The sequence below is a fragment of the Anarrhichthys ocellatus genome, unplaced genomic scaffold (assembly GCF_004355925.1).
Source record: "Anarrhichthys ocellatus isolate YVR2014 unplaced genomic scaffold, GSC_Weel_1.0 scaffold9, whole genome shotgun sequence".
Taxonomy (NCBI): domain Eukaryota; kingdom Metazoa; phylum Chordata; class Actinopteri; order Perciformes; family Anarhichadidae; genus Anarrhichthys; species Anarrhichthys ocellatus.
In genome coordinates, this window is record NW_022280039.1 from 3337269 (window position 1) to 3352836 (window position 15568).

The 15568-nt window shown below is 39.8% G+C and overlaps 2 protein-coding genes and 1 long non-coding RNA gene across 5 annotated transcripts; 2 read left to right on the top strand and 1 right to left on the bottom strand.

Moving 5' to 3' along the window:
- Positions 1-481: 481 nt before the first annotated feature.
- tgoln2 (trans-golgi network protein 2) lies at positions 482-4497 on the top strand. 2 transcript variants are annotated; one of them, XM_031849711.1, is made up of 4 exons: positions 484-723; positions 1530-2401; positions 2890-2973; positions 3075-4497. In XM_031849711.1, the coding sequence occupies exons 1-4, from the start codon at positions 669-671 to the stop codon at positions 3078-3080; spliced, it is 1017 nt and encodes a 338-aa protein (XP_031705571.1). In that variant the 5' UTR covers positions 484-668; the 3' UTR covers positions 3081-4497. The 2 variants fall into 2 exon arrangements, with proteins under 2 accessions (XP_031705570.1, XP_031705571.1); XM_031849710.1 differs by lacking the exons at positions 2890-2973; positions 3075-4497 and having other exon boundaries at positions 482-723; positions 1530-2883.
- Positions 4498-5486: 989 nt separating this feature from the next.
- LOC116384768 (dual specificity protein phosphatase 18) lies at positions 5487-6249 on the bottom strand. The gene has a single exon (XM_031849712.1). The coding sequence runs from the start codon at positions 6168-6170 to the stop codon at positions 5625-5627; it is 546 nt and encodes a 181-aa protein (XP_031705572.1). The 5' UTR covers positions 6171-6249; the 3' UTR covers positions 5487-5624.
- A 2661-nt stretch (positions 6250-8910) lies between these two features.
- Positions 8911-13685, top strand: LOC116384334 (uncharacterized). Of its 2 annotated transcripts, none has more exons than XR_004212804.1 (3): positions 8911-9457; positions 10017-10485; positions 11074-13685. It is a non-coding gene; the product is annotated as an uncharacterized LOC116384334 (long non-coding RNA). The 2 variants fall into 2 exon arrangements; XR_004212803.1 differs by having other exon boundaries at positions 8912-9457; positions 11077-13685.
- The last annotated feature ends 1883 nt before the right edge of the window (positions 13686-15568 follow it).

The window sequence follows — 15568 nt, forward strand, 5'->3', positions numbered from 1 at the left end:
CTAGCTTTGTGTACAGCTGGTTCAAAATACGTCAACGACTGGCCACAGGCGTAAAAAGTGTAACTTTAAGTGTAACTCTCAACCCAATTACATTTTTCATAACTGCGACACTAAATATCTGTTGCAGTAGCTTTTCTTAGGGACTTTTCCTTTCCTAAGTGTAATAAAACTTGCATTTTAAGATGCAGTAATGTCAATATCACATTTCAACTCCAATTGGAATCAGTTAAAGAATAATTTAGAATGAGTTAAAAGCACAGATGCACAATCTATTTAATCAACAAACTAAATTAGATTTTACTGCAGAAGACGTTTCTTTTTCCTGTAAGCATGAGCACATTTGTCTACACTACATTTATCTGCTTTTACTGTTGTTCTAGCTCTCCGAGGCCCTGAACCAGCACGCATCACTGCCGTGTAAACACAGAGCCCTGTAGTGTCGCCACTCAGCCTTCTGGTGGCGCTAAAGCGCACCGCTGTGTTTCTCCCTCCGCAGAAGAAGAGCGGGTTTGGTTCGCACCGTTTGTACGCGGAAGCACGTACAACAGGACTTAAACCAAAACCTCCAACCTGTCGTCTTAGCTTTGTCACAGCGGATTGTGTCGTGAGCTCAAAGAAGAGACAGGTTAAATAGATTTGTTTTGTGTTTTAATTGGTGTGCAGACACAATGAAGACGGCTTTCGTGGCGCTCGCCATATTGTTGTGTTTCTGCTTGGTCAGAGGTGAGTGGAGTTTTGTGTCATTTTGCTATTTATGTCATCCTGAGACTATTCAGCGACGTGTCAGAGAAATGTTTGCCTCGCATATAATCCCGACTAAATCAGACAACTGAGGTAGTTGTTGCTGTATAACAACGTGTCACTTGATTTAACGTAGATAATTTGAGCTAATCGCAGGGCTTTGTCTTATCTTCAGTGTTGGCTTTACTGAAAATAACATCAGTGCATTTTACATTGTAGTAGTTCAATAAATAAACATACATTCGAAGTGACATGTCACTGCTGTTTAAACCGTGACGAAAGTAGGATTTGCTTTCGTGTATTTTGTGTGTTTTTTTTTTTAGTTTCTGTCACCAAACTATTTACGAAAAATCAAATATCACGTTACACAAAAGACGAAAACATGTTCTGGCTTTTGTGTAAACGTCATATCCCTAAAGTGTGACGCCCTCATTCCGCACACAACAAGTGCAGCGCACACAACAGACTGTAGCAGCTTAATTACAAACATATGGAAGTACTTTTATCATGAAATTCTACTTCTATGTTTGACAATTTGAGTGCACAATGTTTAGATAGGAATATATATGACGCCCTTTAGAAAGCCTCTGGACAAGACGTCGTCACTACATTAGCTAATAGTGCAGGAACCACCTTAGTTGTTATTGTCCTCTCACTAACAAATGTTCAAATATTGAATAAAAAAGACCAAGTGACACGCAGAAGACCCGGGGGCTGCTATAGAAGCACAAGTCCATTTACCATTTGGTAAAAACTCTATTTTTATTTCATTTTCTTCTTACTTACAGGGGCTCCAACAAAAACCCCTCAGGAGCAGAAAAGCAAAACAAAGCAGTCGGCTAGCACCGGCAATTCATCAGCAGCATTCAGTGCAGGTACTGCAGACAACGCAGCAAAGACGGTAAAAGCAGAAGAACCTAATCGAAAGACTACAGGAAAGCCAAGTGATGCAGTATCAGGTGAGACCAAACCAAACAAACAGGAAATGGAAAACCATAAGCAAACACTCGCAGGTGTGGATGCAAAAGGTAACAAAGGGCCAGCTGTGACTAGTGAAGGGCAGGAAAATCAAACTGACGAGGAGAAAAACAATGAGCCTGCAAGAAAACTGACTCCTCCAGTTAAGAATGTATCAACACCTGCAGAGTCGGGAGAGAAAGGCAAGGAGCCAGAGGCTAAGGACAAAGAGGGAGGTGAGCCAGAAGGAGACAAAGGCAAGAAAGACAAAATACCTTTAGAGGGCAGCAATGAGGAAAAACCAGAAGTAGAGGACAGCGCTGAGAAAAAACCAGAAGTAGAGGACAGCGCTGAGAAAAAACCAGAAGTAGAGGACAGCGCTGAGAAAAAGCCAGAAGTAGAGGACAACGCTGAGAAAAAGCCAGAAGTAGAGGACAACGCTGAGAAAAAGCCAGAAGTAGAGGACAACGCTGAGAAAAAAMCAGAAGTAGAGGACAACGCTGAGAAAAAAACAGAAGTAGAGGACAACGCTGAGAAAAAACCAGAAGTAGAGGACGGCAAAAATAGAGAAACCTCAAATAAAGGTCCGTATGACCCAGCTGGTATAAATGAGGAGGAAGAAAGCAGCCATTTCTTCGCCTACCTTGTCTCTTCCGCTGTGCTGGTAGCGGTGCTTTACATCACTTACCACAACAAGCGCAAGGTAAATGGCTTCACACCTCTTTCCTCTTCTTCATACTTCCTGTTTCCACTGACCCAGATTTGTTTGAAAATGTCATGTGCGTGTCAACCATTTTGGTCTGTGATTCCTTGTTGGAAAAAATTAAGACGAGCAAGTAATTGCTGAGCTAGAACTGTTGAAGACAATATAACTGATTGTAAATCTTTGCTGGTGTAGTTAACACAACATTTGGATCGGACTAACGGTGCAGAAATACGTCATGCACTGAAGATTATGATATTATTTGGTACATTTTGTCAGCTTCTGAGTTGCCGGTTTATTATTGGGCCCAAACAAGCACATGGCAACTGCGGGAAACAATCCTAAAGGAATAGTGTGACATTTTAGGAAAGTGCAGATTTATTTAGTTACCGAGAGAGATTAATCCTCTGCAATGTCTCTCATTAAATCATATCCATATTTGTTTTGTAGATCAGGCCTCATACAATATCCTTTTCTCTTTTCCCCAGATAATTGCCTTTTTTTTGGAGGGAAAGAAATCCAGATCCACACGTCGCCCTAAATCCACAGAATACCAGAAGCTGGAACAGAATGTAAGTTATTGATGTAAAGAAATACACCCCACCCCCCTTTGGAATCATAATACAGTAACATTAAATATTTTGAGTTTTGAAATATCTCTATTTTCTTTCAGATGTAATCTCCAGTCGTCCTCCAGCTGAACACACTGGGGTTGTGTGAGAAGAGAGTGAATGGATACCGGCGTTACATAGCTTCCTCGTCTCCTCTGCATTGATTTCACCTTTTTGTGTTAAATGGATATTCCTCTATTTTATACCTTTTAGATGCTTATCGTACGACTATGCAGATGACACTGTTGCCTTATTGAGGAAATGCAGTGAAGGTAAAATAAGCATGCTGTTTTTTGCACTTGTGTCGTTATTCCACTTGTAAGGCAATCTTGTAATTTGACCTGACTAAGGTCTGGACTCAGGATATTTAAGTAGCAGATGAAAATGATAGCTGTTTGGATTCCAGAATACTAGTGATTGCACTGTCCACTAAATAAGCCATCTGATTCTGTGTAAAATACTGTGTACACTTTGTTTGAGTTTGTTTTAAATGTCTATTTGATGAATTGTATCCGAAATTTCGATGTACTAAAGTATCACAATGGGATTTCTGCTCGTGCTCACGACCATGTGGTATTGGCCAGATGAATGTAGTGACTTGTATTTTCCAAACGAGATGCTGGCGCAGTGCTCACCCACTTTTAACTGCCTAAAGGCTGAGATGTAAACATATGAAATATGTGCTTAAAGAAACTGTTTTAGGAAATGCGCCAATTGTCTTTCTTGCTGAAAATGAGATGAGAAGATCAATACCACTCAAATATATCCAGTAAATATAACATTAAAGGTGCAATGTAAGGGAGTCAGAGCATTAACATATTAGCTAACTACAATTTGTTTCATGTCAGCAGACCCAACTGGTTAGCTCACGACCGCTGCTCTGCACTGCCCTCTTCAGGCTGATGCAGCTCATAACGCCGTTCAGACCGGTGTCTTTGTTGCTGAAGCATGACGACCCTCAGTTGCCATACTGACAGCCGTTGAGCAATAGAAATGCTCCCAATCTCGTATTTAGCACTTTAAGGCTACAGCCAGCTGCCGGTTATTATAGCTGCCGGGAAATTAGTATATTTCCCAAAATGTTAAGATACAACTGACTGGTTACTGTATGGCTGTGTGGCTTCTTCTTTTGGATAAACATCTACTTGGTCCACTTGTTGCTTTGCATCTAAACTCGAGTCTGAAATGTTAACCTAAAACCGGTTCTGTAAGAGGTAGTTGGCCAAGAGCTGCATTGCTTAGAAGGTTTGGAGGGAATTACTGGTTGACCACTCATACATTAGATTGAATATTTCCTTCAGATTAGATGTTTGTGTTCAGCGTTGACAGACTTGTGCCAAATTGTGAATTTTACTGGGATTCAATGTCTGATTCTTGTTTTGTGCCCGTTTACTAAATTAACATTCTAACAATTCACATTTGTAACTGGCCTGAGGTCACAACAACCCTTTCTGTTAAAAGGAAAATAAATGTATCCCAACTGTTTCTTGTAAGAATCAAAGCCCATATTATTTCCCCAAATATATTTTATTGTTAAATCTGCAAAGAAAACACTGCATCTGTTCATTCATTTGCTCTTTTTATGAGTGAAATAAGCACCACAATTAGCTAGAAAGCATCATTCTCTCATACAGTCTGGCAGTTAGCATGAAATTAGCATGTTTTCAAGGTGTTTAATGAATATATAGCTAAATAACTAAGTATGTATTTAAGTTTGTTAGGAATAGCTGTCCATAAAACAACCCGCTGTCCTTCAAGACTTTCATTGTACACGTGTCTGATGAATTGAGATGAGTATTGATTCTAAAATAAAGCTTTTTGTACTTTCTAGCTTTAAATGAGTTGGATTGCTTTACAGCCTTCACTGCCATTGCTGCTTTAGTGATCCAGGGCCTTCAGTCACAACAACGTACAATTCAAAACCTTGCAAAGTATCATCAGTAAAACTATTAATAATTAAAGCACAGAAAAATGACAACCATGGTTGATCATTAAATATGGAATTAATATATATTATAGGAGATACAATAGGTTATACCGATGCAACAACTCCGAAGGATCATTTTAATGTTGTAGATGGTCACGGTGGAGCTAGTTTAACTACTTTAGATGCAGTTGGGTAGTTTAGTCCAGTGGGACCTAACCTAGGGGTCAGGACCACTCGAAAGATGATTAATGAGGTAAAGAAAACAAAACGTTTTTTGGGCTTTTAGTGAAGTATTGGATAGTTTTACCTCTCTGACAACACCTGAGAAATCTATTGTGAATTACTCTTTGCTACAACTGCTAACAACATACAGAAATGTGACAAGGGGCCCCCACTAGACACTTTTTTCAGCTTGGGGGATGCAGGTCTTTTATTATGTTTTTAATGTAGGCTAAACTGGTAACTAGTTGTCAGATAAATGTATTTAAGTAAAGAGCACAATATTTCCCCTTGAAATGTAGTGGAGCCCGTAATAACTCGTCAGGGAGTACATTAAGCCTTTATGTTTGTTTAGATGACAAAACAGCAGTTTATCACTCTACATGCCACACACAATACAGTATATTTATGCTCATACATTGTTTGATTGTTAATAAAATCCCCACTAAGCAGTGCAGTGGTTTCTTCACAGTGGCATCATATTTGTGGCCTCCTGTTGATAAATGTCAGGTAGCTCTCCCATGGAGGAGGAGACCATTCGGACAGAAGTGCACCCACGAAGCTCCATCTCATAGCGGATGAGCTGTTTCCAGAAGCCGTTATTCGGCCTCACGACGGGTCGACAGGTCCTCACCCACCTGTGGGCCTCCAGGAGAGGCACATCGCGGTGCTTCATCAGGTAGGCCATGCACAGGGAGGAGGAGCGGCTCACGCCGGCGTTGCAGTGCACCAATGTGCGGCCACCGCGCTCTGCGGTGAGCTGTATTTTATCCGCCACCTCGTCAAAATGCTCGCTGAGAGGAGACACCGGGTGGTCAGAGACCGGGATGTGAACGTACTCCACCCCGGGGTGAAGAGGGCAGCGGCTCCTGGACTCGGTAACGTTCACGATGCAGCTTATCTTGCACTGCGTCACCTGGGAGGAATCTTTCGCCGCTTTGCCATTACTGAGGTAGAGATGGTCGGTGACTCGGCACAGGCCTGACAGACCCGCAAGACCCGACTGATGCATACACGACGTGAAATACCCCGCTGCTACGTAGATGCGTAGACTGTTTATAAGATGTCGTTCCAGAGTGTTGTGAGTTCACAAAAGCGATGCACAATTGTAAGGCAACTCCAGATGGACAAATTTGTGTGAGTGCACACGCTGTCGGCCCCTGCTGGTTGGGGTCCTCACGAGGTAGATAACGCAGACGGTTTATTTCTGATTAGCATAAAACAAAGACAAAGACACACAAAACTAAAAGATAATCGTATTTTATAAAGTGTGACTTGTTTCTCTTATAATGTTCTCTAGTTTATTCCTGGTTTTTTCTTTGTTTGCCTTATGTATTGTGTATTATGTATGTTTGTAAAGCACTTTTGCAAATTTGATTTGAATTAGTTAGTAAATAAACTTTGGTAATGTTTATATTCAAACCATAAAATAAATAAAAAATGAAAACTATTCATACAATAATAAGACACCGGAGCTCAGGAGTGCCCAATGGGAACAATTAGTAGGGAAGCAACATGTACTTGCTGCAAATAATAAAACAGCATCAGTGCTTGGGAAACAAAACAAGAGGAAATTGTAGATGCTACTATCAACCCATTAGATTTCAAAATGGGTTAATCCTCTGGAGGGAGCATGAATTTAATAGAAATCAGGCCAGTACTGAAATCACAATCTTTTAAGGTATAAGGTTATACTTCCAAAACAAACTACCACATCCGTAAGTAACAATCAGTAATCAGTAATCAGTAAGTTAAAGGTGCTTTATGTAGAATTTTCAAAACATCTAAATATTGTGTATGTCATACATTTTAAGTAAATATTGTTGACAAATGAGACAGTGGGGAATATGAGTTGATTAAACTAGTTGATTGGCATTAAATGAATCGGAAACTATTTCAATAATCCCTTAATCATTTAAGTCATCTTTCAAGTAAAATGTGAAATGTTCTATGTGTCCAGATTCTCCAATGTTGTTTTTTTTGTTTTATATCATAAACATGTAGGCCTGTATCTTAGGGTTTGGGATTGTTGGTTAGTCATAATAATTTAGCAACTGTAAATTAACGATATGTACAGCCAGGAACAGTTATGTTGTTGTTTTGCATTTTGGAAGATTGATAGCTGTTCCATCTTTTAACAAGTGTTACAGCATCTGTGTTATAATTGAATTATTCAAACAATTAAATGTTGTCGTCATCAGCTCATAAATGTACAGTTGTATTGTGATGATTTACCCTGCAAAGCAAAGATATTCACACATTCAACATGTTTTCTTTCTAAACAATATATACTAATACTATCATAATATAATACAATATTGCCCTTCAGTCAGCTCTTCTTGACTTTTACAGGTGGACCTGCATCAGGTGACCTGTCAGTGGCTGGCGTCTCCTCAGCTGGGCTGGCTGCACCATGACTGACAGCTGGTTCGACTTCAGCTGAGTCAGAAGCATCTATAACTCAAGCAGCTGCTGCTCCATCGTTTGAGCGGGGCATATTTGTAATGCCGTCACAGAAGCAAGGAGCAGTTGAGCCTGTGCCATTTGTACGAGGTGTGGCTGAAGGCCATTCACCTTCATCAGCCTCATTGTCAGAAGGAAGTTCCTCTTCAAAGTTTTCCGTTGGGCAGAACAGCATTTTGTCAAAGGACTCGTCCACACTGGATAAAACACGACAATCAATCAATGAAACAGTCAATCAGAATGCAACGCTATCCATTCATCCAATCATCTATTCAACTGTGCTCATACTTGGAAACACAGTAACTTACAAGCTGGTGTCTATTTCACACCAGATGGGTCATTGTGATGAAAGGGTGCTGGAGAGTGTTCTCAGGAGTGATCCTCTTCTCAGGGTCGGTTTGGAAAAGGGATTTCAGTCAGTTTTGCTTTTTGTCATTTTGACAGTTTATTGCTGCTTCACATCTGGATGGCATATATCCTAGAGTACATGGTTCTGTATGTCTTATGTATCACAAGCTTGGGTTGACTTCACTCAGTGAGGAATCACCGTGAAATCATCTGCATTACTTTTATTTTTATTTTCAATACATGATGATGCATTATATTTTGTTTTATTCTGGGATACCATACACCAGATATCCCCAATTCTCACTATAGTGGTCCTTCCTCTAGCACCACCCTCAGGTCCGAAAATGCACCATACAAATCTCTGAATTTATTTCACCTCTCAAACAAATTAGTTATCACATGAGCAAAACAGCCACATATAATGCGTAATGTGTGATGCATCTTCAATGTTTTTTTAAAATCTCAACAGGATAAGCGTTTTTTTTCTATTACCAGAGATAGATTCATTATCATTAGTTTATATATTTCACTTATTTATACAAGACACGGTCAAAAACAACTTTTCAAAAGTCCTTCATTATAAAACAGACATGAAACCACTATCAAACAATGATATGCTAATTAAGCGTATCATACAATATGAACAAGCAGGCATGACACTTTCAAAATTGATTATTTCAACCTATTAGTTACACTTTCATATTAGCTGTTATCACTGACATTAATGCAATTTGAAAATAATCATCAGCACAGCTGAATATGGACAGTATTATTGTGTATTTTTGTGCTAAATGTCTAAATGAGAAGCAGAAAAAAAAGAATAACTGAGTGTGTTGCGCATGTGGAGAAATCAGTTGCTAATGATCTATTACATGTGTATAAACCCTTATTTATGTTACAGTGTGTGTATCTTTAAGTTACATGAAGCAGGATATCATCGTGTCTTTTGGTTTGGGGTTGCTCTACTAGCTAGTTGTGTCTGCAGGCAGTCCTCGGTTGCCCAGGAAACACAGATGGTGGATGAAGGGCGTGCATACAAAAGACCATAAACCTGTGGCAGCAGCTGGAGACCGAGACCACTGATTAATTCAGGTCTGTGCAGTCCCTCTTATTCAAAGACGTCTCTGTTCTCTTTAATACCTCCCATCCATTTTCTTTGTCCCGGGGCTTCCGTCTCCACTTTATCCTGTTTTCCCTGGACTGGTCTCCCGTCAGTGCGCAGCTGTTGTTGGCACTCCCACATCTGCTTGTCTCGGCTCGGCAGCCATGTAGACGACGCTCAGCCGCGGCTCGTGTAAGTGCGTATAGCGCGTGGGTCCAGGGGGCGACCAGCCTTCTACTGCGGGGCTGATCACAGGACACACAAGGCATGCATTTGCAAGTTCGGCAGCGCCTTCAGCATGGAAGACAAAGAAGAAAAAAGAAGAAGATCTTTTCACGTCGCCCGATGCTGCGGGTCACGTGCACGGTGGAACCTGGAGATCACTGGTAGGAAAAAAGACCACATAGCTCATTTTATTCTATTGTGATTTTAAATGCAATGATTTTGTATTGCCCTAGGACTCAAACTAGTTAATTATGATTAATCTGTTGTCAAACTAGATAAACATGAACTCGTTTAATTCCCTGCAGAGGAGGGCCTGGTCTGTCTTTCCCCGACCTACATCCGTGCAGGCTTTATGTCTATTCAAATATGCATATTTATAGAAATGCTATTTCTGGTGCATGCCAGATTAGATTGCTGATTTATATTGGACAAAATGTGGCCGTAGGTAGGCAGTGCAGTATATATGCCTATAGCCTACGTGGTCTTTCATCTCCAGATAGACAGTATAGCATGAGCTGCAGCCACTGTACTGTATTGTTTTGCTGTGTTTGGACAACAGAAATGTCGGAGACATTTAAATCAAGCCTTATGGTCTAAAGTTCTGATTGTTTGTATTTCTATAATTTTTAGGTGTATATAAGGCAAAGTGGGCCATTAAATCCCCCAAAATGAATGCAAAAACCCAGTGAATCACAGTGATCCACTGTTCTTATATTTTAGGTAACCTTGTGGCCGGTGTTACTGGATTCATCTACAGAGCTGCTGACATGTCACCAGTCAGGACACTGGGAGGGTCCAAATGAGAACCAACAGCAGGACAGGTTATGTGTACAAGCTGCATTATATTTATAAAAACCCCCACATAGGAGGATCGTTTTTAATGGCACACAATATCAGATGTAGAATGTAGTAGCATTAGTCAGCCAGTCAGATCATTTATACTGTAGCTTATATCTGTTGGCAGTTCTCATTTATCTTAATAAAAAGCAGTAAGGAGAAGCAATAAAAAAAAAGAACATGTACTCCCTTGGGTTTCTTGAGAGGACAGTTGGGTTGCGTCCCACTTTTCTGCTGCTTTGTGTTGTGTATTCCTCTCCAGTTACACTGATGAAGGAGCAGACCGGATCTCGCTCTGGACCTCACGAGCGGCATGGCTCCATCTCCCTCTGCTGTGCTGCCTCGCAGACTGGTAAATGGTCTGACCATAGATTTACACCACTGTGACTTTCATTCCTCTCATATTCACTTAACAGTCTGCACTGTGACTTGTTATATCTTGATGAATATAAACTGCAGATCCAATTTTTATAGACTCTTATCTTGCTTTTTGCCCACATACAGGATGTGTGTGTGTGTGTGTGTGTGTGTGTGTGTGTGTGTGAGAGAGTGTTAAGCCCCTGTGCCTGCCGAGAGTGCAGATAAATGGGGACCAGATAGAACATGGAAGATTAGTTATGTGTTAAATCGCTGCCATATTCTCAGCTATATACTGCTATCCATTTCCAGGATTATGGTAAAGAGCGGAGATAAACCAACCTGAAAGTGGAGACCATGACCAAATCAGATTTAGCATAATCATCTTTTCATATTCGTTATTCAACATTATGCAGGATTATCCTGGAAATACATTGGATGAATGTTTGTTAGTCAAGGATGAAAATATCTTCAAAAGAATGTCATGACCAACAGGAACGTGTTCAAGGTGTTAAGAATCAGAACGATCAGAAGATCGCTTTTGTATTTTTTGCCTTTAACAGCTGTCGTGTCATTTTTCAAGCAGTGATCGATGCACGGTGCCATCGCTGATGTCCAGACCCTCAGAAGGAGAGGATCCATGTCCAAGTGTTTTCCCACTGAGAGACGACTTCTGCTTTAGTGGGGCTTTGAAGAGTTCAAAATGCTACTGCTGCTTTGTAGACAGTGTCAATGTGTTCAGATTTAACAGGACAACATTTAACGGCTGGTGTTTTGAGTCCAAAATAATTTTCTGCAGCGTTCCTTCCTGTTTCAAATGTGCAAATGTTTCCGGCTGTCAGTAATACTAATAATGCTTCATCCACGCCCACGATCATGAGTTTTTTGGCTGATCAAAAACACAGACACCGCAGCCATCAAACACCTCTCACGCTTGTTTTCCTCAGCTGCGTGTGCATTGACGTCTTCAATCCATTACCTGGGATACTCTGTCAAACACGTACTTTTAATTTACTTTAAATTCTCCAGAAACTGTGTTTTAACATGTGTTAACTTCTCACCAAAGCTAAAATGTTTCAGTGCCAGATCCAGAACTGGAAAGCTTTGTTATTTTAAGCTTGTAACATAAAAAAAAACAAAAATCTGCTCAAGTGAGTGAGAATGACTAGTTTTCTCACATTTTGACAATGTGTAATTCACACAGTATGTTCTTTGTTTGTCTTAAAACTTCTTAATTTGGGTGTTATACCAACTACTTTTATGGTTCTACAGTGTGTATTTTTACTCTAGCGTGTGGGCAGGTGTGTGTCAGCGTGAGTGCATGTGTTTGTGTGCATGTGCTCTATGTGTGTGTGTGTGTGTGTGTTTGTTCCTGTATGTGTGCATGTGTCTGTATGATAAAACACTTTTGTAATTGGCCTGAAGCTACTAGCTGCTTTTCAATGGATTTCTCTTCGCTGCACAGATTTAAAATGCCTGAATCTCTCTTCTTTTAACACATTGAATGTACCAGACAAAGGATTCAAAAATATTTACAAATGATTCTTAGCATTTGTTCAGACCTCATTGAAGTACCAGTTAGGTGGGGGTTCTTGTGATCTAGATAATCACAAGAATGATGCTGGAAATGAATGGTCTGTAGTTTTCTGAATGATGCCTGCTAGCATTAATTAAACTGTCCCGATGCCTACTGCCCCATCATCTGATACTTCAGCAAATTACAGCAAATGCTAATAATTATGTGCAAATAGCTTTTTACCCAGGTCTGGATTCTACTAACAATATTTGACTAATATCTAACAATACTAATGTCTGCTAACAGTCGGATGATTACTAACCTGTACTCTGATGAATGCTGATGGCTGGCTTTGATCTTTCTAACCCACTGACTAACCCTCTGCTTTATGCCCGCAGTCCGATGCACACACTCCTCTCTCATGATCCTGCAATCCTTCTTCTAGAACTCACAGACTAAGAGGAATTAGTAAAGCAGAAAATCAATGAAAACTGTTAAAGTGAGCAAGTCAGGAAGGGTTTCAGGACTTGGGAAGGGAAATATTATTAACCAGTAGATGGAAAGAGGAGGAGAATCAGCTGCTGATATCAAACTGGGTTGACCACATACTTAAGAATACTCACGAAACCGATTGTGATCTGATCAAAAAAATAATATCACGTCACAGTGTCGCACCTCACAGGCTAAATTCACATCTTCAGAGACCGTCTTCTCTACCTGTGTGGTCAACCCTTGCAGATGAGTGCCTGGCTTGTTGTCACCACAGGCCAAGCAAATCTCAACTCCAATACTAACTTATTATGGTATTAATACTAACAGTGGTGAGGCTCTAAAGACCCACCTGTTGCTCTTACTAACATCTGGGTTCCTTCTGACTAAAACATCCCGATGTCTGTAATGAAATTATTCCGTCTCTTTGTTCTTCTTTAATTAAATCAAAGCATGCCTTGTGGCACTAGTGATGCTTATTAAATTACAGTACATGGAAGCTTTTATCCAAAACATCTTCTAGTGCCATGAGTTTGTATGCGTTTTAGCAGTGGGAACTAAGTCCTAGCTCTAACTGTGTCAATGACATGCTCATCAGAAATCCTTATAAACAAGCTACTAACATCTCCTAAAGTCAAATTATCAGGTACTAACCAAAAATACATTTTATTAGCTCTCTGCAAACTAACAAACTAACCCACTAATAAACTAATAATCTAACAAAAACTAACTAAAATCACTAACTTTGTGCTGAGTGGCAGAATTTGTGAAGCACCCTGTTTTGAGGAGTTGCATCACTTATTGAATGTACTAACAGAATTTAGTTTTTTAAGAATGACGTATTGATGTGCCTGTCTGTCTATGTGTGTGAAAGAAAGAGCACAACAGTGTGTGTGTGTGTGTGTGTGTGTGTGTGTTTATTCTCTCAAACAATGTATTTAACATATAAATGCAGATTATATTTATAGAGCAGTTTTAGCCAAATGCATCCACAGGTACTGACTACTCTGGTAGTACAACTGAGCACCAGGATATACTCCTTAAACCTTTCAAACAATACACTTTGTGAAGTAGCATGGATGTAAATACAAATAACTTCAATGTACACAACTCGTTTTGTACTATATTGCTAATTTATCAGTTGTCCTTTTACATGCTTTTGTAATAAACAATTTTCACATTTATATATATAAAACATGGTCTTATTGTATCGTCTCTTTTCTCTGCTATTTACAAGACAAATTGCAACTTACAGAGTCTAATACAAAGCATCCCATGCATGCAAGCATTACAATTGTCCACAACAACAATAGGAACATTAGAGTCGTGTCCAGGAGCATGTTTTCTAAACCCAGCTAGAAAATGAGAAGGTTTCTATTTCTATAGAAATGTGAAGTCCCAACTCCAGGAGTGCCATTATCCTAAATAACATATTTACTCTCTTGATTGCTTGAATTACACTGAAGAATGATTGCTGTCACAGAATGGTCATCGCAGGCAGAGTCCTGCAGAATACGTTTATAATAAAAAAAATAAAATAATCTGTGCAATTCATCAACAACATGTAATGTTTTCAGGTTGTTTTTTTACTCAAAAGTTGTAAGAGTTTGAATTTTTTACATTTATTTAATACTTATTCATCATTATAGGTGATGCAATTACATCACCATGTGTCACATCTGAATAATATGTTAAAATCTCTTCAGTATCAATACTGTCCTGATACATGTTGCCACACATCGATGGAAAGATTTCAAGATTTACTGCATAAAGTGTTACAGCAGGGGGCAGCAACTCATCAGGTCAGAAGATTTGACATTTTTTTGGTGCAGTTATTCCATATATTTGCAACTAATGGACATATTATTTGATTTGAACGTTACACTTTTTACATTTGCTGTTTTGTGGTTGTTTGCGTCTCAGATTCACTTTAAACCCCATATTTGTCTTTTTTTTTTTTTTAAGAATTACGTCGGTGTCATTGAACATAAAGCTGAGACACTCTTGGTTGGCAAGGCCAGCGGTGAAATTAATAACATCAGCATGTGTAAAAGTGTCTCTTAAAATATGCACAGTAAAGTGTCTCCACTTTAAAGCAATGAATTAATCATAAACACTTTTTCACCCTGAAAAAGAAAACACAACACCGCAGAACAGACACAGTTTTATAGATTTGTTCTCTGGAATGAAGGGATGTATTGTTTACTCTTATATGTGTGTGAGATTTCTTATGATGCGTTGAATGAAACATGTTTTTAATGCAGCTGTCATCACACTACTTTTCCATTGCATGCTGTGGAAGTCCTAGTTTGTCCTAGTGAGAGGTGCAAATCAAAATGTTGCTAATTTACTTTTGCTCAACCCCTTATTGGTTGAGATACGATGGTCAAAGGTCACCCCTCTCTATATTTTCAGGGTTACTCACTGCAACAGTGTTCAATGACCTGCGATCCACCAATACTGACAGCCATGACCAATGTCACTTGCATTTTTATTTATCTATTAATAACACATAATTCTGATCATTCTGGCTGGTTTCCAGCTAACTGGCATACAGGTTTATGTGTATGTGACACAGACAGAGAGAAAGACCATGGTATATGTCACACACTGAAACATTCACACACACTTTAGTGGACCCTCATTCCATCGTCATCCTCCTCCTTTGCTTGTGTCAGACAGAGGGGGCTCTGCTCTGCCCCCCATTTGAGCCCGATGTGATCCAGATGACGGGGGTTCCAAAGGTAGGAGCAGCGGGGCCGGGGTCTCCATGGGTCAACTGTAATTCACCACAGAGCTCAGAGAGCAGAGTCTTCACACACACAAAACCCCTCACAGAACAGTGAGGCTCCACCTAAAGTCTTGAATATCACACAAACTCCAGTTCAAAGGCAGGTATGTTGGGATGAAAAACATTAATCGGCTAAATGATGTTCTCTAGTCGATGGTTAGTTTAGCCATTCTTTGAAAACACACTAATGCTCCAGGTTACTGGGACTTGGCTGCCACAGAGGCATGTGTGGCCAAGAGAGAGAGAGAGAGAGAGAGAGAGAGAGAGAGAGAGAGAGAGAGA

What these genes read in the sequence shown, in the direction of transcription:
- LOC116384768 (XM_031849712.1), bottom strand. Translation starts at nt 6,170, where the DNA reads ATGCATCAGTCGGGTCTTGCGGGTCTGTCAGGCCTGTGCCGAGTCACC.